The 25141-nt window shown below is 41.1% G+C and overlaps 4 protein-coding genes across 6 annotated transcripts in view; 2 read left to right on the top strand and 2 right to left on the bottom strand.

Annotated features, from left to right (window-relative positions):
• Window positions 1-886: 886 nt before the first annotated feature.
• chmp3 (charged multivesicular body protein 3) lies at window positions 887-5283 on the bottom strand. 2 transcript variants are annotated; one of them, XM_082515575.1, is made up of 6 exons: window positions 5204-5283; window positions 3093-3153; window positions 2615-2794; window positions 2362-2483; window positions 2035-2149; window positions 887-1892 (listed from the first exon to the last, which is right to left on the bottom strand). In XM_082515575.1, exons 2-6 carry the CDS (start codon window positions 3118-3120, stop codon window positions 1753-1755), a joined length of 585 nt encoding a protein of 194 aa, XP_082371701.1. In that variant the 5' UTR covers window positions 3121-3153; window positions 5204-5283; the 3' UTR covers window positions 887-1752. The 2 variants fall into 2 exon arrangements, with proteins under 2 accessions (XP_082371701.1, XP_082371700.1); XM_082515574.1 differs by lacking the exon at window positions 5204-5283 and adding an exon at window positions 3666-3861.
• A 75-nt stretch (window positions 5284-5358) lies between these two features.
• Window positions 5359-14078, top strand: hspa4l (heat shock protein 4 like). 2 transcript variants are annotated; one of them, XM_082515558.1, is made up of 19 exons: window positions 5359-5804; window positions 6751-6808; window positions 6905-7045; window positions 7191-7313; window positions 7404-7503; window positions 7598-7731; window positions 7820-8064; window positions 8159-8235; window positions 8327-8478; window positions 8609-8715; window positions 9746-9879; window positions 10261-10457; window positions 10750-10824; window positions 11176-11319; window positions 11547-11672; window positions 11778-11885; window positions 12403-12522; window positions 12957-13118; window positions 13208-14078. In XM_082515558.1, exons 1-19 carry the CDS (start codon window positions 5698-5700, stop codon window positions 13397-13399), a joined length of 2502 nt encoding a protein of 833 aa, XP_082371684.1. In that variant the 5' UTR covers window positions 5359-5697; the 3' UTR covers window positions 13400-14078. The 2 variants fall into 2 exon arrangements, with proteins under 2 accessions (XP_082371684.1, XP_082371685.1); XM_082515559.1 differs by lacking the exon at window positions 5359-5804 and adding an exon at window positions 5840-5983.
• A 581-nt stretch (window positions 14079-14659) lies between these two features.
• Window positions 14660-21145, top strand: plk4 (polo-like kinase 4). The gene is made up of 15 exons (XM_082515554.1): window positions 14660-14910; window positions 15774-15869; window positions 16117-16212; window positions 16790-16904; window positions 17029-18010; window positions 18086-18174; window positions 18255-18571; window positions 18675-18779; window positions 18896-18998; window positions 19109-19258; window positions 19345-19573; window positions 19682-19784; window positions 20032-20169; window positions 20262-20368; window positions 20737-21145. Exons 1-15 carry the CDS (start codon window positions 14881-14883, stop codon window positions 20846-20848), a joined length of 2772 nt encoding a protein of 923 aa, XP_082371680.1. The 5' UTR covers window positions 14660-14880; the 3' UTR covers window positions 20849-21145.
• A 1008-nt stretch (window positions 21146-22153) lies between these two features.
• Window positions 22154-25141, bottom strand: part of LOC309695105 (inositol-tetrakisphosphate 1-kinase-like) — a 33951-nt gene continuing 30963 nt past the window's right edge. The window contains exon 11 of the mRNA XM_082515570.1: window positions 22154-24711. Within this exon, the coding sequence (XP_082371696.1) occupies window positions 24446-24711 (266 nt within the window). The 3' untranslated portion in view covers window positions 22154-24445. The remainder of the gene's footprint in view (window positions 24712-25141) is intronic.

Genomic DNA, 25141 nt, shown 5'->3' with positions numbered 1-25141 from the left:
ATGGTGTAACATTTTTAAAGGGAATTTTTACAATTAATCAAATGACCACAAATCAAGTGACACTGGGGAATTTGAGGAAGATGCAGAGTAGCTAGTGTGGCCTAAAACAACGAGCAAGAGTCCAAATATTTCAGATTGTACTGACTGTAATCTTGCTCACAGTTGACATTTACAACTGAAGGTCAAACCTTATTAAAATGACCTCATAAAAACTAAAAAGTGATTTCAAGGACAGGGACATTGCCTATCCTCGAAATTCTCATCCCCTGGTCCCAAACCTGAGAACACCTGCATTACCAGAGCAACAGTACCTTGGCTTTGTCTAGCCTTTCACACACAAACTGCAGCCAGAGCACACAGGCGAGGTTTTGTTACCGTCCAACAAAAGCTGCCAAGGGAGGGCCGTGGCTGGCAGAAACTTGACCCTTTTGTCCATTTTAACAAAACGGACCAAAACCCCCCCAAAAACAAACAAAAAAAGAAAAAGCCGGTTTGAAATGGGGTGAATTGAAAATGAACCCTTCCTAAAAATTAAAATTCTGCTCCTTTAAAAAAAAAAGAAAAAAAAGAAGAAGGCATTAGTTTATTATAGTTTGACACATAGCTCCTGCATTTAATTAGATAGACTGTTGTCTTTGGAGTAGTCTCATTAAGGTCTTTATTGTTTATATAGGCTATTTTTTTGTGTGCCGGTTGAGCCATTTTATCTGCCAGACAGCATTAAACCGACTGTGTGCACTACTTTTTCTGACCCGCTGATTGGCTGATTCACATATCCCAAAAGGCCTACTATAACAAGAAGAGACCTGAGATGTTAAAAAAACAACACACAAAAAAAGAAAGGTTAGCGTGATCAGTGCTGCAAGCAGAAACAGGCAGAGACAAGTTACTGGTAACTGTCAGCTTTATTCTTAAAAGTTAATTTCTTTTTTTCTCCAAGACATAGAAAAAATATACACACAGTACATCCACAGTACATACGTTCTGAACACCCAACTTATTTCCTCTGCTTGTTTCTGTTTAGGAGGGAATCATGGGGATGAAGTCAAACATTTAACGAGCTGACTGCTAATGTCAAAAAAACAAACAAACAAAAAAAAAGTAAAGTAGTATGCGTGGAGTTTCCGATCAGTGTAACGTGTATAGCCACAGAAAGAACAGACACATTTTGACTGGACTGTACAGAAAACAAAAAGTGAACCCCATCCACCAACATCTAGTGTTTCGGATTTTGTAGGTTAACTACAGGTAAACGGAACAAACAAAATAATAATAATTTGATCCTAAGTGATTAAAAATACAGCTGAATGGCCATTTCTGATGTGACTTGTCATCAACAGTTATTCAGTCTGTTGCATTTGGGATCATAAATACTTCCACAACCAGTCTATAATAACTTTGGACAGAAGAAGAAGAGTATGATGAAGCACTGTAGGCACAGCAGGCTTTTCTTACTTACAATATGTACACCTTCTTACCCTTCTGCTTGACTTTGGATAATAAAGACTTACCCAGGGTTTACCCTTGATAATTATACACAAAAAGCAAAAACATATTTTCTTCTGGCTGAGTAAACCAGATGACTATCGAAAAATTGACTGTCGTAGCACAATGTTAACCCCAAATGATTATGTGAATTTATAACAAGAAGCGATGAGGATACTCGAAACTGTAACCTCTGCACCAGAATGATCTCTGTCCTTCACGGAGTGAGCCACCTGACTTCGACAGGCAGCACAGCGGCAGTTCACCTTAGCTCCTCAGGGCTGCCAATCTTGACTGCATCTCTTCAATGTCCTCCTCTGACTCTTCATCTGAAGCCGCAGTGGCTCCAGCGGGCTCCATTTCAGGCAGGGCATCTGTGACTTTGTTCGGTGCTTTGCCAAGGGCACCTGACAAGAGAAAGCAGAACCAGCGTTTTCAGTGTTTTGACTTTATAGCTGATCTGTGGTTCAGACTTAAACTCCCTAAAAAAAACCCCAAAACAAACAAAAACAAAAATGTGACTTTGAGCTGTGATTTTATTTTTGTCACCTGCTGTGATATCAAAGAGGATCCTGTCGACTTCCTCCTCCGCTGCTTCCTCCATCTCCTCTCCGTCTTCCATGCTCTCAAAAGTATCTTCCATCATTTCCTCAATGATACCAGCCTGAAAGGTAAATATGCCAAGTTTTAGCTTTACTATGAAAAGTTGTGAAATTTCTTTGGCACAACAATTAAATTGATCAAAAATTTAACACAACTGTAACTAAAATAATATCTCAAATTCAACAAAGCAAAATAAACAGAATTAAAATATTAGACAACATCAGTGACACAGTGTAACAATCACGTAACAATAATATCATGGTAAACAGTGACCTTCGTCATCTCCTTCGACAGCTCCCTCATGGTGGCCTGGATCTCTGGGATTTTGACTAGATTGTGCATGGCTTTCATGACGTCTGTGCTCTTCTGCATTGCTCCAGCAACACGCGCCACAGCTGAAAACACGCAAAACAGATTTCCTCAGTGACAGAGAAGAGCATTGATGATCACAATGTCATTAGAAAACCTGCTCTAAGTGACAAACTAAGTACGCCCTCCTCCCCATCTTGTGCGCTGCCACACTCACCAAGCTGATTCTTCATGCTGAGAACTACAGAGTTCATCTGTGCTTTGGAAGCGTGAAGTTTTGTGACAGCTCGTTTGGACTGAATCACCTCCTTCGCAAGCACCACGCACACATCTTTCTGTCCCTTTTTGGCAGCGTCTTTGATGGATCGTTTAACTTTTTCTTCTTCTCTTTGAATATCTGAAACCAAAATATGTCAATTTCATTACACAGACAACACACAATTTATCAGGTCTTTGATTATATTTATTACATATACAAAAAGCTAATTTGGTATCTTTATGACTTACTGAGTCAAATGATTATTTTACACCTTCCAGATGAATAATTAAATGACAGCAATTATCAGACAATTCAAATACATTGTACTTACACTAGATTTATAACTCCTCAGTTTGGTTATCAGATATTTAGGTGAAAGTGATATAAACTGAATGTAAACGGTCCTGGAAGTGTCAAACTCTGGCTGTAGTCTTACCTCGAATTTGTCTGTCCACCACTCTCATTTCCTTCCTGATTTTATGATTCCACTCCTTAACCTGAAAGAGCACATTATCTTATTAAAACATGACACAGTCTCTGTTTCTCGGCCAGCTACAGGTGGATGTACATGTAATATTCGTTTTAACACGGGTGTCGCAATACAACGACGCCATGTACAGCTGCTAATATGTAATGGCTCATAAGGTTGGCTAAAGTGAGGACAGCAATGGTTTGTTTACAGTGAAGACTTATATTAGCATGTATGCTAACAGGCACACTACTATAGAAAGCATAAATCGGCTAATGGACACCGTATACAAGCGTGTGATCTTGAATAGTGTAAAAAAAAAACTATGTAAGCTAATGTCAAACTTGTTGTTGTTGTTTTTTCAACTAGAGTGCTGTTGACTACTTAATTATCAGCCTGAAGTATCAACATACAGGACGGACAAGCCCTAGCTGTGTGACAGCTAACGTTAGCAAGGATAGCTAGAGCCACTGTCTTTCTTTGCTTTTTGTCCACACAGCTCTTAAAGACAGGTTCTGGTCACCATCAGTCAGTACTTACCAAATCAGCTGCTGGCTTCTCCTGTGATTTCCCGAACAGTCCCATCGTAAACAATGTGTTAAAAGGCAAGCTAACCTATTTGACTTGAACTAGCTGGCTAGCACAGCCTGTTAAACTATCACTTCCTGTTCTGGCAAGGGGCGCCGCGGGCTGAGTCCGAATATGAGTAAACATTCACGTCCTCAACAAGGAAACAGGGAAATAAGAACAAGTGTTCAAATAAAGCTGAAATCGAACGAGACACTCAGCAGTGACGTGTTATGGGTTTGCCCTAAAAAAAAACTGAAGGAATTTGGATCGAATCAAAAAGAAAGGTATTACAGTTTCTTTTAAAAAAATCTCTCTATTCTCATTTTAGTTTAGTCTTTATCATTTTAAGAGTCTGCTATATTATTATATTTTATCTTTTATGAATATAGTGTTAAATAAATAATAACAAGGTCTTCGATGTCATGTGCTGCTGTTCATCTCAGGTTGCATTTATGTACTTGTAAAACTGGCTAAGGACCTGATTTTATTATTATTATTATAAATATTTTAATTATGTTATTTAATTATGTAAAACCTTAGAATTTAAAGAATGTGTGCATTTTTGTTTTGTTGTGCCATTTAATACCATGACTTTAAACACCATGAAACCCCTCCAAAACTCACAATTAAACATTTATTTTGGAGATAGATAGATAGATAGATAGATAGATAGATAGATAGATAGATAGATAGATAGATAGATAGATAGATAGAACAATATGACAGCAATTTTCCGTTATTGTGTTGCTTTGCTAACAACTTGCGGAAATCTGAATAGGCTGTAGTCAAAGTTTAAAAATATTCAAATAATATAATATATTGGGTAAAGTATAATAATATAAAACACCCCCTAAAACTAATTTTTGTTTTCTTTCTACTGATATAAAATCATGTCTTTATTACTATGCACCGGTTGGCATAAGGCTGTTATGTGTGATTCTATCTTTACTGGAAATTGCCTTTTGTGTGACACGCTTACCTAACTTAAACACGATTCCTTAATCCAATAATATAATTAATATATACATTTAGGCCTTTTATCTGGAACATTTTATCTTATGGTAGGTACCTAAACAACTTAGCCAGAAAAGTTATGTATATCATATTTTGTTTAAACAAAGAAGTAAACATAAACAGATAAAACGCATTGAAATAAAACCAATGAATGAAATGAATATAATTCAATGTGATTACGCGCAGTGCAACCCTCTGTTGTCATTTCCATGGAGATAAGACACGTAAACAGCAGCGTCATATGTCGCTATAAACAAATGTTTGCAATAACAGTAAATATTACTGTACCGACTTAATAAACTTGTATGTATAAGCAATATATCGTCTTAGGGCACTCTAAGCTTTACCTCTCGCAAACAATGCTTTCAGGTAGCGCTTACGTACCACTATCTCATCAGATATGATCTAGCTATCAGTAATGTTAAAGTCATAGATATTATAGTTGTATGCGTATTGATTTTGAGGCACGTGAGATGTGAAGGTAGAAACTGTACCTGCAGGTTAAATTTAGGGTAAAATTTACGTCAGGCCCGTGCCGATTACCGATGACGTACTCAATGGTCCCCTTTTCCAGGTGGTTCTAGATTTTTCTGTTATCGATTGGTTGCCGCACCAATCACGTAAGGACATTGGGTGTGACGCAGCCAATCACAGGCGTACGTGGGCGGGTCCGAGGAGATACAGTCAGTCGGAGCCGCTGGGTGATGTTAGGGCTGCCTGGGAGTGGGAGAATCCGCTCTGGACATCATTGCTCTCTGGGATTACACTGAATGAGTTTGCTATAAACAGCTTTACTTACATAACAGCTAGTAATTCAGTTAGTGCACGCTCGGCTAGCCGTGTCGTATATTTTCAGAGCGGACGACACGCTTAAATAAATTTAAAATTAGGAACAGACCGCCATTGTGTGTTATTTTTCCCCCTTCCTCCTAGGTGTGAGTGCGGTCATTTGCGGAGGATAACTTGGGTGAATTTAAGAGCGCTCAATATGTCAGTGGTAGGCATTGATGTGGGTTTCCAAAATTGTTACATCGCTGTGGCCAGGAGCGGTGGCATTGAAACCATTGCCAATGAATACAGTGACAGATGCACGCCGTAAGTATAGCCGAAATATTGACAGACATCATCGCCGTGTAAGTGTGGTCTGCCTGTGAGTTTGTTACGCAATGTTTGCAACTGGAGGCGCACTGACTGAGCGGTGTGATGCACAGGAAGGCAGCAGGGATGGTGGCGGCGGTAGTGATGCGGCCTTAGTTCATTTCCCGTCACAGCAGGTTATTATAGGTCTTTTTTAAATAACAGTTTATTTTTGTAGGTAGTTGAGATGTCTCCTGGCTATCACCACCGAGCTGCGCAGTGCACGACAAGCTGACTCAGTTAACCTACTTGTATTGTACATGTTATTTTGTTTAATATGCGTTTTAAAGTGTTTGCATACTGTACAGACATCAAAGGATAACGAATAGGTTTTGACATGGTATAACGATAATGCGTCAGTTAAGGCCCGTCTACAAACTGCATCTTTAACGCATGCAAGTGCTTGATCAGAAGTGACAGAGGATTAAATCCCAGGGTGAATGTAAGGAATCAACTTGGCGGACTGAAACAAATCATCTCCAAGTGGGTCTCCGTTTCTGTAAACTGAATTTGCTGCAGCATCCGTGGAAAGGAGACTGAGAGGAGCATTGCACCTTTAAGTGCATGAGGATATTTTTCTGTGGCAAGGTGAAGCTAGGGAGTGACTTGTCACTGCTAGCCAATGTGAAATGAATCCTTGTGTGAGGAGAAGCGTTGGTCTTTGTCATTAAACACAACGATTTTCCTGTTTTTTCTCTCTTTATTTTGGATAGAAAAAGCTTAATTTTCAAGGTGATCTGCTATGTCTCACTGCCCTAGTTTGTAGTTCTTGTTCAGACACTCTCCCCCGTGAACTATCCCTCATGGCAATGCTCAACATTTCAGTTGGCAGCCATCGAAATTGCAGTTCTTCTTCGTACGCCACATCTGTTAACAGGATTACTTCTGTTTGTTTCCCATTAAGGGCCTGTGTGTCTTTGGCCTCCAAAAATCGCATGATTGGAAATGCAGCCAAAAGTCAAGTAAGATCATCCATGAAATTTTATTTTTGGCAGACACATTACATCTTCAAACAGTTGTCTTTTTTTAATCTTTGCTAAGTATTTCCTTTCTTTCAGATTATAACAAACTTCAAAAATACAGTCCATGGCTTCAAAAAGTTCCACGGCAGAGCATTCGATGACCCATTTATCCAAGCAGAAAGACCTAAACTGCCTTACAGCTTGCATAAGCTGGCCAATGGAACCACTGGAATTAAGGTAAAGTACTTTACATCTTTTTCACCACTTCCCATTTTTTTCCCCCCATCTTTGCTTTTTCCATCAACTTCCAAGCAACCGATCACCTTCACCCTTTTGGTTTTTAATTTGCTTCGGGTCTCCCTAAATGCTTGAGTGTTCCTAGGTGCGTTACTTGGACGAGGATAAAGTGTTCACAGTTGAGCAGATCACGGGGATGCTGCTCACCAAGCTGAAGGAGACGTCAGAGAGCGCCCTGAAGAAGCCGGTGGTGGATTGTGTCATCTCTGTGAGTGATGAAAACGGTGCACAAGACTTGTCGGTTTAATTCAGAACGCGGTTTTGAGGAGAACATTAAGATTTGTACTCTGCTTTACAGGTCCCAAGTTTTTTCACAGATGCTGAAAGGCGGTCGGTGTTCGATGCAACTCAGATTGCAGGGCTGAATTGCTTGCGGCTAATTAATGACACCACTGCAGGTCGGTGTTCTTGGATACATTAGTAACTTTATGAAGTGGCCATAGTCAAACATGGAACGTAAGGGTTGAAAATAAATGTCTTGTCTATGAACAGTGGCTTTGGCTTATGGGATCTACAAGCAAGACCTTCCTACACCAGAAGAGAGGCCGAGAAACGTGGTATTTGTGGACATGGGGCATTCGTCATTCCAGGTGTCTATCACTGCCTTCCACAAAGGCAAACTCAAGGTTAGCCTTTTGCCTTCCTTCTTGTCCTCCAGCTGCATCTGCTCTTTTGTTCTTAAATTCTAAACTCCGTATCAATCTGGTGCGTCAGGTTCTTGCCACAGCATTTGATCCATACCTTGGAGGGCGTAATTTTGATGAGGCATTGGTAGATTACTTCTGCGAGGAGTTTAAGGGCAAGTACAAGCTCAACGTGAGGGACAACCCGAGGGCTGTGCTGCGGCTATACCAGGAGTGCGAGAAACTGAAGAAGCTCATGAGTGCCAACTCCTCCGACCTGCCTCTAAACATAGAGTGCTTCATGAATGACATTGATGTTTCCAGCAGGATGAACAGGTAAAAACCTATTTGTTGTTGTTTTTTTTCATCTCAATAAGCACACTTAATGTGGATATCTAAATTGTTTTTTTCCAATGTTTAAATCCTCCAGGTTACACTTTGAAGAGATGTGTGCTCAGTATCTCATGAGAGTTGAGATTCCATTGAAATCGGCCCTTGAACAATCAAGTACGCCCCTTAGAGTTATTAATTCATTAATTGATATTAATGTTAAACAAAGGAAGAATCTGCTCAGGAATGTGTATGTTTTGTCTGGCAGAGTTGAGTCGGGATGATATCTGTGCAGTGGAGATAGTTGGAGGAGCCACAAGGATCCCGGCTATCAAAGAGAGGATCGCCAAGTTCTTCTGCAAAGACATCAGCACCACACTCAATGCAGACGAAGCTGTAGCAAGAGGCTGTGCACTGCAGGTTGGAAGATCCTCAGATATTAACACCCAGTATTTCTTTCCAATGTAATATGAAAAAAAATAGTAGTGATAAAATGGAGTAAATATGTGTTCGTCTTTGTGGTTTTGCTTGTGCGTATGTGTCTGTGTAGTGCGCAATTTTGTCACCAGCATTTAAGGTTCGGGAATTCTCTATCACTGATGTGGTTCCTTTCCCGATTACTATGCGCTGGAAATCACCCACAGAGGATGGATTGGGGTAAAGATAGCACCACTCTACAAGAGACAGTGTTTTTTGTGATTATGTGTCTGGAGGACAAAAACTGGTTTATGTATACATAAATATATGTATTTCTACCCTGTTTATAGGGTAGTCCTAACCTACAGTACTGTGCAAAAATCTTGAACCGCTTTCAATTCAATCTTTAACTTTCAATTCTTTATATTTTGTAAAAAAAATATAAATGCAAGGTGAAGGTGAAAAAAATGGAAATAGGTTCAGCAGTTTAGTTCATTTCAGTAAAGATGAGGGGACTTGGAAAGGACATGACTTTTCCTCTTCTGTAGATGGTTTTTAGGCCTGTCACCTTTTTCTCCTGCGCTCCACTTGTCACTTTATTCTCAGATTTTTTTTAAGGACACCCTGCACACCATTCTGATGGTAACAAAGTGCCTAAAAATACCATTTAAAACTGGTCCTTTGCTAAGTTGTCTGTTATGTGTAGATACAGCATCGATTCGTCACCTGAGTTAGGTGGTGTTTTCATGCTAGAGTGATTCATAGGTCAGTGTAACTGGTTCAGTAAATAAAAACATTCTGAAAATTGTCAGTGACTGAACTGAAATTGAGGGAAAAAGCAGCCAGTGTCCAAAGAAGAACTTTGAAAGACCTTCAGAAAGCCTGAAGAACTATTGCTTAAGACCACTTTTAAAAACATGAGGGGTAGCTCAAGACTTTTGCACAGTACTTTAATCGAAAATATAATAAATACCTAAGAGGTCTAGATAAGAGTTGATTATATGGGCATTAATCTAGTGACCTTTTTCATTACTAAAGACTAAAAGTCTGCACTTCAATTACATATTGACTGATTTACAATCCACTGTGGTGGTGTACAAAACACAAAAACTGTGTCTTTGTCTCAAACATTATGGAGGCTACTGTATGTATACTTACTGCTTTTTGCTCCTCCAAATAGACGAGTCAGCTCTAGGACACAGTATCTGCTGACTGTGATTACTTTCCATTGCCTGACTTTGCTTTTTTTTTTGGCTAATTTGTGCTACAGAGAGTGCGAGGTGTTCAGTAAGAATCATGCTGCTCCTTTTTCCAAAGTGATTACCTTCCACAAGAGGGAACCCTTCGACCTTGAAGCCTTTTACAGCAACCCTCAAGAACTGCCCTACTCCGACCACAGGATAGGTAATGGTGCTAATTCTGCTCTATTAGCATCAAAGTGATCGGTCCTTACTTGGTTTTACATAGACATTGCATGTATGCATGTATCAGGTTCCTTTAACCAGCTGCACAAGTATGCAGAAAGAGGCGGCTAATGTAGGTGCGCTAAGTAGCTGGCCCAACAAATTGGATGGCAATTAGGAGTAAGGGAAGCAGGTTCTCGTGTGACTCAGCCGAACATCATAATTATCTGTACTGTATGTGTATCACCATGTGGTGGGTGGGTGTGTTTTCTCAAGTGGGATATCTTTTTTTTTTTTTCTATGCAACTGCCAGTTTCCTGTCACAAGAACATGTTGAGGTCCTATTAAAGAAGCCGCTCCTTTTCTTTCCATCTGCTTCCAGGCTTTTTTTCAGTACAGAATGTGGTTCCCCAGCCAGATGGTGACAGCTCTAAAGTGAAAGTCAAAGTGCGCGTCAACATCCACGGCATCTTCAGCGTGTCCGGCGCTTCTCTGATTGAGAAGCAGAAAGGAGAGGGCGAGGACATGCAAACTGATACAGAGCCAGTGGTGCAGAATGAGAGCAGAGCAGAGGAGCAGGTAGGATTATTGTTGCCACAGTCACTCTTGTGATGCCACAGATGTCAGCTGGTCAGTTTCTTTGAGCCGTTCAGAGTTAAAGCACAACAGCTATTGGATAGAATGGGTACTATTCTCATAAAATTTATGTTCCTTATTGTTTATCAGTGGATTTCCGCCACTTAAAAATCAGCTTTTTTGTAGTTTTTTGAAAGATACTATCATTAATTGATCTTTTATATGCAATGAAAAATATCTAATGCTGTGACACCTGACTTAAATCTTCGTTAAAATAATTATGTATGTGTCTCAGATCAAAATGCAGGTGGATCAGGAAGGCCAAACCCAAGGGGAGCCGCAGAATGAGGATGCCAGTTCCAGCAGTAAGGTTAGTCAGGCTGCGATTTAAGGATGCTTTAAAACTGCATGTTTTTCTTGTTTGTTCTTGCTCATATCAGACTGTATTGATAATAAGACAAGCAGAACCCTGATACTGATATTGTTGAGACATGCTTTCAATTAAATTAAGTATTAAGTAATTCATGTATTGTCACAGATTCTGTATGCGAGCTGCTGAATTCATGTCAGCGCTGCTCATTGATGCATCTGTGCTACAATTAGATGGACTCATGCAGTATTAATTAGTCTAAAAAAAAAAAATAGATGATTATTTTGGCAAGGTGCCCCATGTTTGGAAATCCAAAAAGGCCTCATTGTGTTCTCTGGTTTCCAAATTTAGGAGGGAGCAGCTGGTGAGAAGCAGGACCCAGCAGCAGGAGGAAGCAAGCCCAAAGTCAAGGTGAAGAGTATCGATCTTCCCATTGTGATCAACAACATTCGACAGCTTGACAGTGACGTCCTTTCTAACTTTGTGGAGTATGAGGTGAGTGTTGCAGGTGGCCTTTAGAAAAAGCCGAGTCATGCTCTGATACAAGGAATTTTATATCTATGTATGAACATCTACTGTTGTAATATATTTATGGCAGAAATCAGGACAAGCACAGGTTTTATTCAGAAATGTCATACTGTAATATCGTATGGCACGCCTTGGTTGAATCATCCGTAACTTTTTTTTATTTTTATTCATTCATTTTAATTTTTTCATCATAGCGTCAGATGATTATCCAGGACAAACTTGTGAAAGAGCTGAACGACGCAAAGAATGCTGTGGAGGAGTATGTGTATGATCTGCGGGACAAACTTTGTGGGATTTATGAAAAGTACATCACTGAGGGGGTAAGTAGTACTTTTTGCATCTATTATAGCGGTAAACGACTATTATATCTGAGACGATGTATGAAGAACTGATCTGTATAAACATTTCATGTTTGTTAATAACAGGACAGCAACCGGCTGACGCTGATGCTGGAGGACACAGAGAAGTGGCTCTATGAGGATGGGGAAGACCAACCCAAACAAGTCTATGAGGAGAAGCTAGATGCACTTATGGTATGTTTACATTTATTACAAGAAAGATTTTGCAGACTACTGCATACAAAAAAATATTTATGCCCCAAATGCTAACTTTTAGTAATTTGATTCGATGTAAATTTTCCATTTTGTTACATAAGTAAATAAACCGGTTCTAATATAGCGCTTTGCTACTCTGCTTGAGCACTCGCTCATACAACATGTCTCATTCACCCATTCATACAACCACCAGCCTTATGATTAGTAGATGACCTGCTATATCTCCTGAGCCACAGCTACTACTTAGCACGCATATTTTCCTTAATGATTACTTGCTTAAATAAACCTTTGATTTTATAAATCTCAGTGGCACTTTACCCAGAATTGTTGCTTTATGTTCATGTTTCATTCATTCATTATATAATCTTATAGATTGTAATTTATGCTGTGATTTGGAACTTTCTAAAAGTTACGTTGAATAAAGAGTAAAGATGTAAGAATATTTTAAAGTGGTAGTAGCTTTCAATGTTAACGCAAATTTTTTTTTATTCTCCAGAGGTTGGGCCAGCCCATTCAGGACCGGCACAGGGAGCATGAGGACAGGCCGAGAGCATTTGAGGAACTGGGAAAGAAACTGCAACTCTACATGAAGTTTGTAGATTCCTACAAACAGAAGGTAAGCCCTCTTCTGACTGTGATGTTCTTCCATTACTCCTTTACAGGAAAAAGACAGAAGTAGGATTTGTGTTTGGAACTGCATGTTTTGTGCAGTGCGTTACAAATACTGTGTTATGCGAACAGGAAGCGTGATAAGACATGTACACATAGATGACTTGACACTTATAAGAAATACAGTCTGTAACTGATACTTGAGGTATGTGACAAAATAACCATTTATTTTTATATTTTACTGAGAGAATATGTTGATGGTGTCTTACTATGTTTATATCCTTGATCTTGTATTCTAAGTGTTTAAATTATTTTCGTATTTTAGCTTATATAGTTTAAAGTGTATTTTGTTATGGGAAAAATATAATAGGATGACTTTGTTTTAAAAGAGATACATTTTAGACCTGCTAAAGGTTTTCTTCGTCAAAAACTCTTTCCCAGGACGAGCGATTCCTTCATTTGAGTGCAGAGGAAATGAGCACTGTGGAGAAGTGTGTGACTGAAAGCATGGGCTGGATGAACAGCAAGATGAATGCGCAGAGTAAACTTGCTTTAACTCAAGACCCAGTTGTCAAAGTAGCAGACATGATCGCTAAAATCCAGGTGTGTGATCCGCTTTTTAAGATCTAATAATCTTCTTCCTTTAGTGAGAATGACATCTTCTGATTCTCCTTTGCTTGCTTCTTCTCCAGGAGCTGGAGGACATATGTAATCCAGTGATCAACAGGCCAAAGCCCACAGTGGAGGAGGCCCCCGAGGTGAACGACCAAACCAGCGGAGCTCACAACGGCCCGACGGCTAAGCAGGGAGGAGCGGAAGGAAAGAGGGAAGCAAAGGGGAGCCAGCAGACGAAGCCGGGCACAAAAGAGATGGAGGTGGACTGAGATCTGTGTCCGACGCGCAGACTCCGCAACCATCAACGCGTTTACCGTCACACGGCATCTAGACAGGCGCAGAAAAATCAACACCTGGGAACATTTCTCAGTCCTCATCAACCACTTATGTGGATCTGTTTTTTTTGTGTCCTCTCCCATTGGATTTTACCATTTGAGGTTTTTTGTTTTCATCCTTACGTGTGACACTGGTGTGCTTTAGTCTCTCAAAGGTTTGCCATACTAAAAAAATTAAAGAATGCCACAATAGATGAAAATATGAGTCTGTCGTAAAACCGATTCCTTCGTATCTCACAGGAAGGTACGCTTTGTGTTTTGCATTCCACGTGTCTCTTAAGTGTCCAATATCACCCATAAGAGAAATAGACAGTGCTGTCCATGCCACTGCTAGTGCAAACCTTTTAGTTAGTATACAATAATACAAATTATATTTGTATTCAACGAGTTCGAAGAGATATGTCCGTGTCTACAAACTGTAAATATTATTTTAGTAAACAAAAGCAGCCAGCATAGACATGTACATAGAGAACACATTCTAGTGTTACAATGGAAATGCTCATATACCAAGTTTCCTTTAGTGATTGGTTGCCTATTTCCTTTTTTTTTTTTCTTGCATTTTTCCATATTTAATTGAAGGTGGGGGAAAAAATAAACGCATTTGTCTGCAAGACTAATTTGTACGTGTGAAATGATTGATTTTCAGAAGAAAGTGGCCATCTGTGCTGTACTTATGTTTTCAGATGTGATATGGAAAGTTTCAATATATATATATATTGAAAGTCATTTGTAGCAGTCATTTACTCTTAAACATGCATTAACCTGTAATGTTTATAGATGGCCTAAGAAACCAGATCCCGCAGAGTGAACATGAGTCCAGGGAGAAACTACCTCAGGTTACTTTAAACCCAGGATCCTCTTACTGTGAGGAATGTTTTGCCTTTACTGCACATTATGGTTCTCCATTTTTGTTTTAAAACAAACTTTCTTTGTCAGCAAACCAAGACAAATGAGAGGTCGAGTCCTGTGATTAAAGCTGATTTAAAAAATTAAAAGAAAGTTACTGGATTAATTCACGATTAGATAACATTTTCTTTAATAATACACGTATCATTTAAATTTATAATTTTAAAAGTAGTAGCTGATTCCATATATGCAGTTCCTGTGTCTGGACGACCACTGATATTAAATTAAATGTAGATCATTGAAGCTTCATGTAACTCCATCGCAGACACGGGGCGCTTGGAGGAGGCGTGACAAAGCTTAATGTTGTCAAGTGACGCGGGGTGTGACGTAGCCACGGAGTAACGGGCGGATATTTTCAAAATGGAAGATATGGCAAAGTTTTGGAGGGGAACGCGAGAACAACATTTATTCGTCGTGTGAGGACTCCTGTAGCGGCTATCCATGCACTCTGCCTATCGGGGAACATTATTACAAACCTGCACGCGTCTGCGAGGCGAAAAGCCGCCACGATGAGTGTTTCGATCGGAGATAAAATTGAGGTGAGTGCTTTTGTTGGGCTAACGCCCACAAGCTAGCGTCCACTCGGACTGATGGCTTGTTCTCGTGTCAAGTCAAAGGCTGGAGTTACAAGTTAGCTAAACAATATCGCACTGAGAAGGAAAAAAAACACTGTTTGCTTAATATAATGGGGATATGTTAAACTTTTATTTAGTCATAGCTAAATATTATACTACTTAACATCAATTACTAAGGCGATAGTTCAGTTTTTCGTTTTTAGCTTGTTTCACGTGTCGTAAAGATATCGCTCTTTACGATTGCCTAAATGTATTCTTCTTCTACTTATTATTATTGTTGTTATTATTATTTAGTAGTACTAGTAGTAGTTAATGTAGTAGAAAATGTCAACATCGTCTCTGCGGGTGTGTAACCATGCTCCCCCAGGACAGACATTGTTGTGTCGCGTCAGTTTGGGACCCGTCATGCTGCTTGGAAACGGCTACAAGTGGGTCCTCATTAGCGGGAAGAGACCCGGGATAATTAAAGGTTTTGGTTGGCCATATGACGGCGTCAGGTGTTAGTGGCTTGTTTGACAGTTAACGTTTGTTGTGGGTGGATTTCTCCCGTGTGGAGTCGTTGGTGGTTGTAGAGAACAATCCAGCAGGTCGCAGGTTACGGGAAGGATGTTTGACCAAGTTCTTCGCCATGGCTTTAACAACCTGACTGCTGACTCCCATGCTAGCAGAGATGAGAAAGGAGGTTTTTGTTATGATCAGGAGTCGAGGATCGAGGTGTTTGCTTTTAAAGCTCTCGCTTCCCGTGGGATTTAAACTTAAAAATGAAATCATGCTCACATTTTCCTGCAGATGCGTTGTTTGTACAACTTCTCTTTTTGTGCACGCAGGACTTCAAGGTCCTCACTCTGCTCGGGAAGGGCTCCTTTGCGTGTGTTTACCGGGCCAAATCGGTGAAGACTGGTCTGGAGGTTGCCATCAAAACGGTGAGATAATCTACATCTTTATCAGTGATGCTGTAAAATTGTAAACTTGGAACTACTGGGTTATGACATATGTTGCCTCCCGTGGGGTTCTTGTGGTCTCTTGACCCGCCCCACAGATGAGCTCTCAGTGTTTCGTTGCCATTGTGGGTGGGAAACTGATTATTAGGATCAAACCAAACTGTACAACATGCCACGCTGAGCCGATGAGTGGCAGGCGTATAATTATCTCTGTTGTTCCCATCTGCAGATTGACAAAAAAGCAATGCACAAAGCCGGCATGGTCCAACGTGTGAGGAACGAGGTGGAGATTCACTGCCGACTGAAGCATCCTTCCATACTGGAGGTAACGCTGACAAGCCACAGATGATTTCTTGCCATGAAGTGCTTGATACACAACACCAACCCTGCTGTTTATTTAAATTTGCCTTCTCCTGTAGTGTATCTATACAATATACATTTTCTGTTTTTTTATGCATCACACACAGTTTAATGATGCACTTTAATAATTTGAAACGTGTGAATGCTTGCTTAGTGTGAGATTTACAGTTAAAGTTAACACCAGTGCTGTAGCTGTAGGGATTCCTGTGTCTTTGTGGGACTGTTGTGTTTGATGATGCATATATCAGCTTTCTGTATTGTTGTCATGGTTATACAGGGCGTCCTTGATAGTACTTTGTGTAGGCGCGCCACCGATTTGTTTCCACTTCACTTAATCAGTAGTCTGGCTAATCTTCAGCTTTAAAGATTAACCAGGAAAGCAGGCAGTGGTGGTCCCACTGACACAGCTTTCAGGACCACAGTAGTACAATCATTTTAAAATCCAGTCAGATATATTCTATATTTTGTTCTTTCTCAATGTTTCCATATTTTGAGACGATGGTAAATGAATCATATTGTTATGTCTTTTGTTTTTGTAAAAGCTTTACAACTACTTTGAGGACAGCAACTATGTGTATTTAGTGTTGGAGATGTGCCACAATGGAGAGATGAGTCGGTACCTCAAAGAGCGAAAGATGCCTTTCTCTGAAGATGAAGGTCAGGCACATGTGTTTTTGTTTAGAAGCCTAAATATGAGTTGTGTTGTCAGCTTTGTGAGTTGCTACTACTGTAAAACCCCCCAAAAACAAACCCCAACAACAACTTTATTTTCGCCCCACAGCGAGACATTTCATGGACCAAACAGTGAAAGGGATGCTTTATTTACATACTCATGGGATCTTGCACAGAGACCTGACTTTGTCCAATCTTCTGCTGACCAGCAACATGAACATTAAGATAGCAGACTTTGGCCTGGCCACTCAGCTCAAACTCCCAAATGAAAAGCACTTCACCATGTGTGGCACACCAAACTACATCTCCCCAGAGGTGGCCACTCGCAGCGCCCACGGGCTGGAATCAGATGTTTGGTCACTGGGATGCATGTTCTATGCTTTCCTGATGGGTCGCCCTCCATTTGACACAGACACGGTCAAGCACACTTTGTCCAAAGTGGTTCTCGGGGACTATGAGATGCCTACCCATGTTTCTCTGGAGGCTCAGGACCTAATTTATCAGCTGCTGCAGAAAGACCCCGCCCAGCGACCCAGCCTCTCTGCAGTACTGGACCACCCATTCATGACCCAGAGCCTGCTGGTCAGGACCAAAGAGCTGGGGCTTGGGGATGACGGGTCCATTGACAGTGGCATTGCCACCATCTCCACAGCCTACACCTCCTCCACCTCTGCCAGCAGCGGCAGTCGCCTCCAGAAGCGAACCAAGCACATGATAGGCTCTGCTCTGCCTAATCGCATGGCACCCATCCCAAGCCTTCCACGCCAGCCCAACAGTGCCTGTTTTGAGGATGGAGACCAGTGGCAGCAGCAGCAGCAGCATCCGCTGGAAAGGTTCAACAGAGAGGGCAGGAGCAGGGCGGCTCATGGTGTAGAAAGCGGAGAGCCTCATTCTCGCTACCTGAGGAGGGCTCACTCTTCAGACCGTCCCATGTCCACTTCAACAGGTTCAACTCATGCTGAGCTGGGGCGATGCCACTCAGAGGAGACTCTGGCTGGTATAGGACGCCCAGTCTTCCCCGTGTCCTCCACTCCACACCCGTTTTCAGAGCACGGAAGACTCCCATCTCCACCTGTCAAGCAGCCAGCAAAGTAAGCAGTCAGTCTGTTGATAATCTTTTTTTCTCTCAGGTTATTGAGACTAACAGATGACACTCTCTATTTCAGTTCTGGGTATTTTTCCACAGAGACCGCACTTCCACCAAATTTGCAATTTCAGGACTTAGAGGGAGTTTCTAATTGGCTCAACACTGAAGGTAAAATAACACTTTTGTGCTCTTTTGGTTGTTTTAATCATGACTACAAAGTTTTCCAAAAGTTTTGCTTTCTTTCTCAGCCTCTGGACAGAGGTCCGCAGATAGCAGCGCCCACAGCAGTAGAGGACCTTTAGGTGTTCACAACTCCTGGTCAGATAAGCCCATGAGCCGAGGCGCGAACCTTCACCCCAACCTGCACCACCAGCTTCTTTCCAACTCCGACTCATACAGGGAGAACATCCCTGGATTAGAGTTCCAACCTCCTCCTGACAGAGAGTTAAAGCTCTCTTCAACCAAACCCAGTACAGATAAGCCGAAGAAAACGCTGAGAGACGTAATCCCGCCTCTGTGCGCCTCCCGACTGAAGCCGATCAGACAGAAGACCAAAAATGCTGTTGTAAGATTTTAATCTTTTTTTTTTTCCTTTTTTTTAAAATTTCTATGTGTGAACAGTGGATATATTTTTAGATATCTCATCTTTTTTCTTGTCTTCTATCCAGGTGAGCATTTTGGACACGGGTGAAGTTTGTATGGAGCTGTTAAAATGTCAGAGTGGTCAAGAAAGAGTCAAAGAAGTCCTCCGGATTTCCTGTGATGGCTCAATGGTACAGTTTCTGTAGGGCAATCAGCATTTATCATGCAGTTACTTAATAAATCTTTCCATGTTTGAAAAAAATCTTCAGTCTTGTAAGTTGTGGCTTATTATGACCATCTGCTGTAGGTGACGATATACCAGCCTAATGGTGGAAAAGGTTTTCCTGTGCTGGACTGCCCGCCAGCTCCTCCAGAAGATATTCTCATTTGTAGCTACGAGGATCTTCCAGGTATTCTGACGGATGCATCCCACCCATTAATATCAGATTAAAAAAAAAAAAAAAAAAGTGAAATAAAATTGTAATTGAGCTTTTTTTTTTCTTTCTTTTTTTTGTCACAGAGAAATACTGGAAAAAGTACCAGTATGCCTCCAAGTTTGTTCAGCTTGTTAAATCCAAGACTCCTAAAGTGACCCTTTACACCAAGTATGCCAAGGTCATGCTGATGGAGAACTCTCCTAACGCGGACCTGGAAGTTTGCTTTTATGATGGTGAGTCCGAGGTGTTTGCTGAACGTCAGTAATGAGGTGGCTGAGCTGATGAGTCTAAATTAACGTGTAATAACTGCATCGTGCAGGCGCAAAGACCCACAAGACGTCCGAACTTGTGCGAGTGGTGGAGAAGAGCGGGAAGTCGTACACTGTGAAGGGCGAGGCGGGGCTGAGCGGCCTGAGCCCCGAGTGCCGGAGGTATGTGGAGCTGTCGGACGAGGGCCACGCCATGTGTTTATCTCTCGAGGCCGCCATCACTGCAGAGGAGCAGCGCAGCACCAAGGACGTCCCTTTCTTCCCCATAACGATTGGCAGGTGACAGGAAAATTCTGGCCACCTCGTGACAGCTTTCCTTTCTTTTTTTTTTTTTTTGTTATATTTCTCGTCTTGCGTGACAAATGTTTGTTTTCTTTTACTTCCCAGGAGACCCGTCAGCTCAGACGCTCCAGGCTCATCGTCTGCGCCCTCGCACCCGGTTCCTCCAGATACAGCATCACCTCCTAAACCTCCACAAATCACTCCTTCGGTAAGTTCTGACATTACAGGATAAAATGAAGAATAATGTGGATTTCCACGCCAGACGCTGAGACGTCTCAGGCAAAAACATGTCGTGTATGCAGTGTTCACTGGTTTCAGGCAGACGGATTCTTTCCACAGTACAACCAGAAGACTAATAGTGAAAAAATCAAAACATAAAAACAGCACCTGGAGTCATGTGTGGGTGTGCAGGCCGTGATGAGATCTGCATTTGATTTTTACTGATTTATTTCTAGATGATTTCCTACGATGGGTCTGACTTCACCACAGCCAGCCTGAGTAAGAAAAGCTCCCCAGTGCGACAGGACCTCATCCAGAGCACAGGAAAGGTGGTCAAGTCGATATTTGTGCCAAATGTTGGATGGGCGTCCCAGGTAATAGATGACTAATTAATATTTTAAGACTGGGAATGTGAATTGACACTTTGACAAAAACCAAATCCTTGTTTGTTTGTTTGTATCTGTAGCTGACGAGCGGAGAGGTTTGGGTGCAGTTCAACGATGGTTCTCAGCTGGTGGTTCAGGCAGGAGTTTCCTGCATCACCTACACGTGTCCAGAAGGGAAGATCACCAGGTATGAAATACATTAGAAATGTCTTCTGTGTTCCCTTTAAGAGCTGTTTTAAAAACTTTTGTGAGAGTAGAAGTTTTTAATATGGCCATTTCAGAAGCCCCATCCACCTGCTGTTCACATCTTTTGTTTGCATGTGGCAGCCAATCAGAAGAAAGTTTTCTTAAAGATAATGGAAATGGAGCTGAAGGGCTTGTTTCACACAGTTGATGAACTGAGTGCTGTAACAGACGCAGAGTGGAGGACAAAGTAGCCCGAGAATAAAAATACAGAGTTTGTTATTTGCTGGATCTTTGGCCAGCTTTCCACACAGAAGAAGCTGCAGTGTATTTGTATGGCACAAAAAGTAAGAAGTGGTGTGTTCTCTGCAGGTATAAGGAGAACGAGAAGTTGCCCGAGCACGTTAAGGAAAAGCTTCACTGTCTCTCGACCATTCTCGGCCTGTTGGCGAGCCCGGCAGCGCGTCACCTGCAGTCCCATTAACACCTTGTGTATAGAGGCCTGTCAAAAAGCTGGAAGTAGCATTAGAAACCGTCATTTCTCTTCTTGTAAATATCTTCTATTTGTGTTGTTTTTACATGTACAGAAGACTGAGATTATGAAAAGATATATTTTTATTTTAATAAGCAGCTATTTTGTATAGTGTCTACATTAGCCCTGTTGGAAAACTTAGTGTTTGTGTGTCTTGTTTTTTTTTACTGTTTCCTACTACTATGAAATGTGCGACCGATACACGCTGAAACAATAAAACATCTGGAGGCCGGGTGGAGGATCGCTGCACTTTCTTTTGCAGTCTTCTCTTTGCACTCCGTATTATGACAGAACTGTGTAGAAAAGAAATTAAAGTATTTATAGCCAGTTTATGGTTTCAGTAATAGAGAATTCATAAGCATAGTTATGGTAATATAACTGAAACTTAGCTGGCAGTTACCTCTCTTTATATCTAAAGGAGAAAAATGAGGTTAGTTACTCAAAGTAAAGTCTGTCACTTAAAATCAGTGGACCTGAAGTTTTAGAGCCCTGATAATTCACATGGTACAGGAAGAAAAGTAAATACCGATTTCTTTGGTGCTCAAATATTTGCATCCAGACGAGCTCCTTTTGGAAATGTGGTGCTAATTATTTCAGTCGATGTACGTGGAGTCCTGCTAGCGGTTAAACATAAATGGTATTCACCAAGACCTCTTACTAACTCGTTATTCTTGCATCATTCAAATGTTTCCAGACCAAAATACCACACAGAAACTGCTTTGGTTTTATTTGGTTAAGACATTTCATATAATACAAACCCATCACCGATTAGCTCAATGAAGCATCTTTATAGATTTGGGAGCGAAGAGCTAAACTGCTGTAATAGAAAGTCATTAGAGTGGATGTTTTGTTTTGAGATAAAATAGTGTATTTTGGGTAAACTTTCAAGGATCATATTACTATTCTTTTGTCAACAACTCATTTATATAGAAGGAAGGCAAACCATTAAATATAAGTTATTTAAAAATAAAACTAAACTGTCGTCTACATGATGTAAATAGTGGAGTTGTACTTGTGGAGCCATTTTTCACTCTTAGTGACGGCTAAAAACACTTCGCACTACAAGCTATACTCACACATTTTATGTACTGGAAGTGCTTTTTATCCATCCCATACACTCATACGCACATGGCTATATCAAAAAGATATCCTTGCGGACTCAAATCTCCGACTCTCTTATAAGCAGGTGAATCACTTGAGTATGATTGTTGTAAAACTTTAAGAAAAAAAAAAAAAAAGCAGTGAAACACACCCAGAGTAGTTTCACATGTTTATTTTGCCCTGTTGAATTGGCCATTTAATTAAAAAAGTCACAAAATTGAGGATTCTTCTCGATTACAGAACCGATACAAAACGACATACTGTACGGATGCAAGCATAGGCGCATATACACGTACTGTACAAGACACCCAAGAAGTACACATTCAGGTGGAAGCCGGGAGCATGATGACACCATCTGGGTTGCAGAAATGACCAAGAGTGGGATTAACCATTTATATTTCCCATTTAGAAGCACAGTAAAGAACACGAGATAGGACACAGTATAGTGGCGTACACAGATACTCAGCCTTTTCCAATTTAAACAGGGACTCGACCACAGCTTCCTAGGTGAGGAAACACCTAGACTCATTTTAACCTGGTGTGGTACTTTTGAATTTATTGTTGCTTCACTACATTCTGAAGACAAATCAAAACCAGGATACTCAGAAGGGTTGTTTACACATGTAGCGAAGGCCAACTTCCACTGTGCCGTCGCTCTTCTTTTGTCCCAGAGAGATGCTGGTGAGGTGGCCGCAATGACACAAATATATCCGCTCACAGGGCAAGCAAGAGGACGGTGGGTTCCCTTGGATGCTGATGGAGGAAAGAAAACAGCAAGGGGAGCTCTCTGGGACAAGAGAAGGAACGCAGTAATCTGTATTTGCTGCAGGTTGGCACTCATTTCCCACTAGATGCTAGAGGGATGCAACAACCGCTCAGCTGATCTGTCCCTTTCACGTCACCTGAACAGCAAGACCCAGAATTTTACCGTCCCTCTACGTAAATCCCCACTTTTTCAAAAACATCACTGCTTTCATTTATATAAAACATTTCCCCCATAAAATCTCAAAATAAAGTTGCTCTTAGTAGATGTAAGGACATTATAAGATTTTAACAAACTCGTTAAAAAAAAAAAAAAAATCTCACAGTGAACACTGGGAACGACAGCTGGACCTCCACCTACTCCCTTCACTTAAAATGTGACACAAATACAGCAGCTGGAACAGCAGACAGGTCAGAGAATAAGGTTTGAAGCACATGAGTGGATTGGACTGTTGGTTTAGTTAATAAAGCTGAACAAATAACTCAATTATCTCAGACTGTTCAGATGAATACTCACTTTAGTTGGGTATTCAAACACAAACACACACACACACACACACACACACACACCTGATTTTCTTATTAATCCCAAGTGACAAGCTATACAGCAGCCCCAAGTCTGTCCGTCGGTCAAGTTTGCCTCAGTTTGCTCGCGTGACAGATACAAGCAGTGAAGACACTTGGGGAGTCTGTTTAAGGAGACTACAACCCCCACTGGAATTCTGAAAAATCATGGAATTTCTCGGAAAACATCCACAGACAGATAACATGGGAATGTGATCCTCATCTTACTGCACTGGAGCGACTCAAACTGCGACTCAAAAAGGATGTAGTTTGTTTATCTAACACACAGAAAAACACCCCCACCCACACACCATAACAATCATTACGAAAAGAAACTTGGTCACATGGTCATGGAGATTTTATCCTCTTAAGATTTGAAAAATAATGCTCTTTTTCTTTTCTCCTCCTACACTCAAATTATATTTAATGGCACTCGGGAAAGAAAAAAAACAAAACACTGCTCCCCTGTTTGTTTAAACCAATAAAACAATCTCATCACTCTCTGCAGTCGATTGGCCACAGTCACATAGCAACCTGGGATCTGTGGAGTAGTGTTCAAATGCCCAAACGCCACCTCTCTCTACGCCCTTGCACGTAGCACTCAGTGGTATTGACCAGAATACAAACACACATCACTGGCACAGTTGGCCACAGTGTAAATGTGCCTGTGTGTAAGTGAGTGTGAGAGAGATACAAGGGATCATACATTGCACATCTAGTGGCACATCATTCTCCAGTCCTGATTCGGCCATTCTAATTAGTTACCTCTTCTGGACCCTTTCATCACAGAGACCTCACGCAAGAGAGAGAAAAATAAAATCAGCTATTAGACAAAAGTTCCCAAAGCTCACATTACAGTACTGTTAAAGTCTCATTAGACAAAACGAGGGAAAAAAAGGCAGAGGAAAAGAAAAGCTTACATCCAATCACCATTATTTCCAATAACTATATAGGAAAAAGGTTTGTGTCTCGATTAGATATATTATCATCATTAACATCATATTTACTATGATTATTAATTATTATTATTATCACCACTGTCATCCGTTATTTGTTCAGGGATCAAATAGGGAGGTAAGGGGATGGGAGAGAAAGAAAATAAAAGAAAAAAAAGAAAGTCAGTCACTGGGAGGAAGCCTTGGTAGCTATCGTGGAGACACAGTGCTGCTGGAAGTTGGGTGACATAGAGTTGCAGCCCAGTCTCTGCAGCTCTTTTCCCAGCATGCTGCAGCAGCCCGGGGCTGGCGGGGCAGTGTTGGGTACCGTGGTGCTCACCGGGAGGCTTTTGGGCTGTTCGCCGGCAGGAGGAAAGTCAGGGTTGTGGCTCTGAAGCACGCTGCTGATGTGGTTAAGGAGGTCGTTGAAAAACTCGGGGACGCCCTCGTAACCTGGAAAGAGAAGGCAATATTAAGAAGAAGAAAAGCAGTGACTTCTGGCTGTGTGCTAAATAAACAATATTCTACCTAAATTGTTCTTATAAAGCTGCTCCTGGACACTAAAGGGAACATAAAAGAATTTTTTTCCCTTTAGTGTCCAGAAGGACCCTGAACTTCATATTACATTAAAATAAGACTCATACTTAAAGAGGTTTCTGAGGTCATAGCTCAAAAGAGCCTAGGTCTGTGTTCCCATACACCTTGCAAAAACAGAAGTCGCCCCCTGCTGGCCATTAGAAAGAATGCAGGTTTAAGGTTTTCTGCACAAGCTTCATGCTCTCTTGTGGTTAATAAAAAGCAGAAATGCAGTTAGCAGAACCTGTAGCTTAAACAGTTTAGGATTACACAGGTGAAGGCTGCTCTAAGGATGGATTCATTATAA

Source organism: Aulonocara stuartgranti, assembly GCF_965226115.1.
Source record: "Aulonocara stuartgranti genome assembly, chromosome: 19".
In the NCBI taxonomy this organism is placed as follows: domain Eukaryota; kingdom Metazoa; phylum Chordata; class Actinopteri; order Cichliformes; family Cichlidae; genus Aulonocara; species Aulonocara stuartgranti.
The sequence above is the reverse complement of the archived record's forward strand: the minus strand, read 5'-3'. Positions and strand labels throughout refer to the sequence as shown.

Excerpts from the sequence above, each read along its gene's own strand:
- hspa4l (XM_082515558.1), top strand. The coding sequence starts at position 5,698 with ATGTCAGTGGTAGGCATTGATGTGGGTTTCCAAAATTGTTACATCGCT. Across the intron at positions 7,732-7,819 it reads TCCACAAAGGCAAACTCAAG|GTTCTTGCCACAGCATTTGA; the intron begins GTTAGCCTTTTG and ends CTGGTGCGTCAG. Across the intron at positions 10,458-10,749 it reads AGAGCAGAGCAGAGGAGCAG|ATCAAAATGCAGGTGGATCA; the intron begins GTAGGATTATTG and ends TATGTGTCTCAG.
- chmp3 (XM_082515574.1), bottom strand. The coding sequence starts at position 3,710 with ATGGGACTGTTCGGGAAATCACAGGAGAAGCCAGCAGCTGATTTG. Across the intron at positions 2,484-2,614 it reads CAGCATGAAGAATCAGCTTG|CTGTGGCGCGTGTTGCTGGA; the intron begins GTGAGTGTGGCA and ends GCGTGTTTTCAG. Across the intron at positions 1,893-2,034 it reads CCTCTTTGATATCACAGCAG|GTGCCCTTGGCAAAGCACCG; the intron begins GTGACAAAAATA and ends TTCTCTTGTCAG.
- plk4 (XM_082515554.1), top strand. The coding sequence starts at position 14,881 with ATGAGTGTTTCGATCGGAGATAAAATTGAG. Across the intron at positions 18,011-18,085 it reads CCTGTCAAGCAGCCAGCAAA|TTCTGGGTATTTTTCCACAG; the intron begins GTAAGCAGTCAG and ends TCTCTATTTCAG. Across the intron at positions 18,572-18,674 it reads AGAAGACCAAAAATGCTGTT|GTGAGCATTTTGGACACGGG; the intron begins GTAAGATTTTAA and ends TCTTCTATCCAG.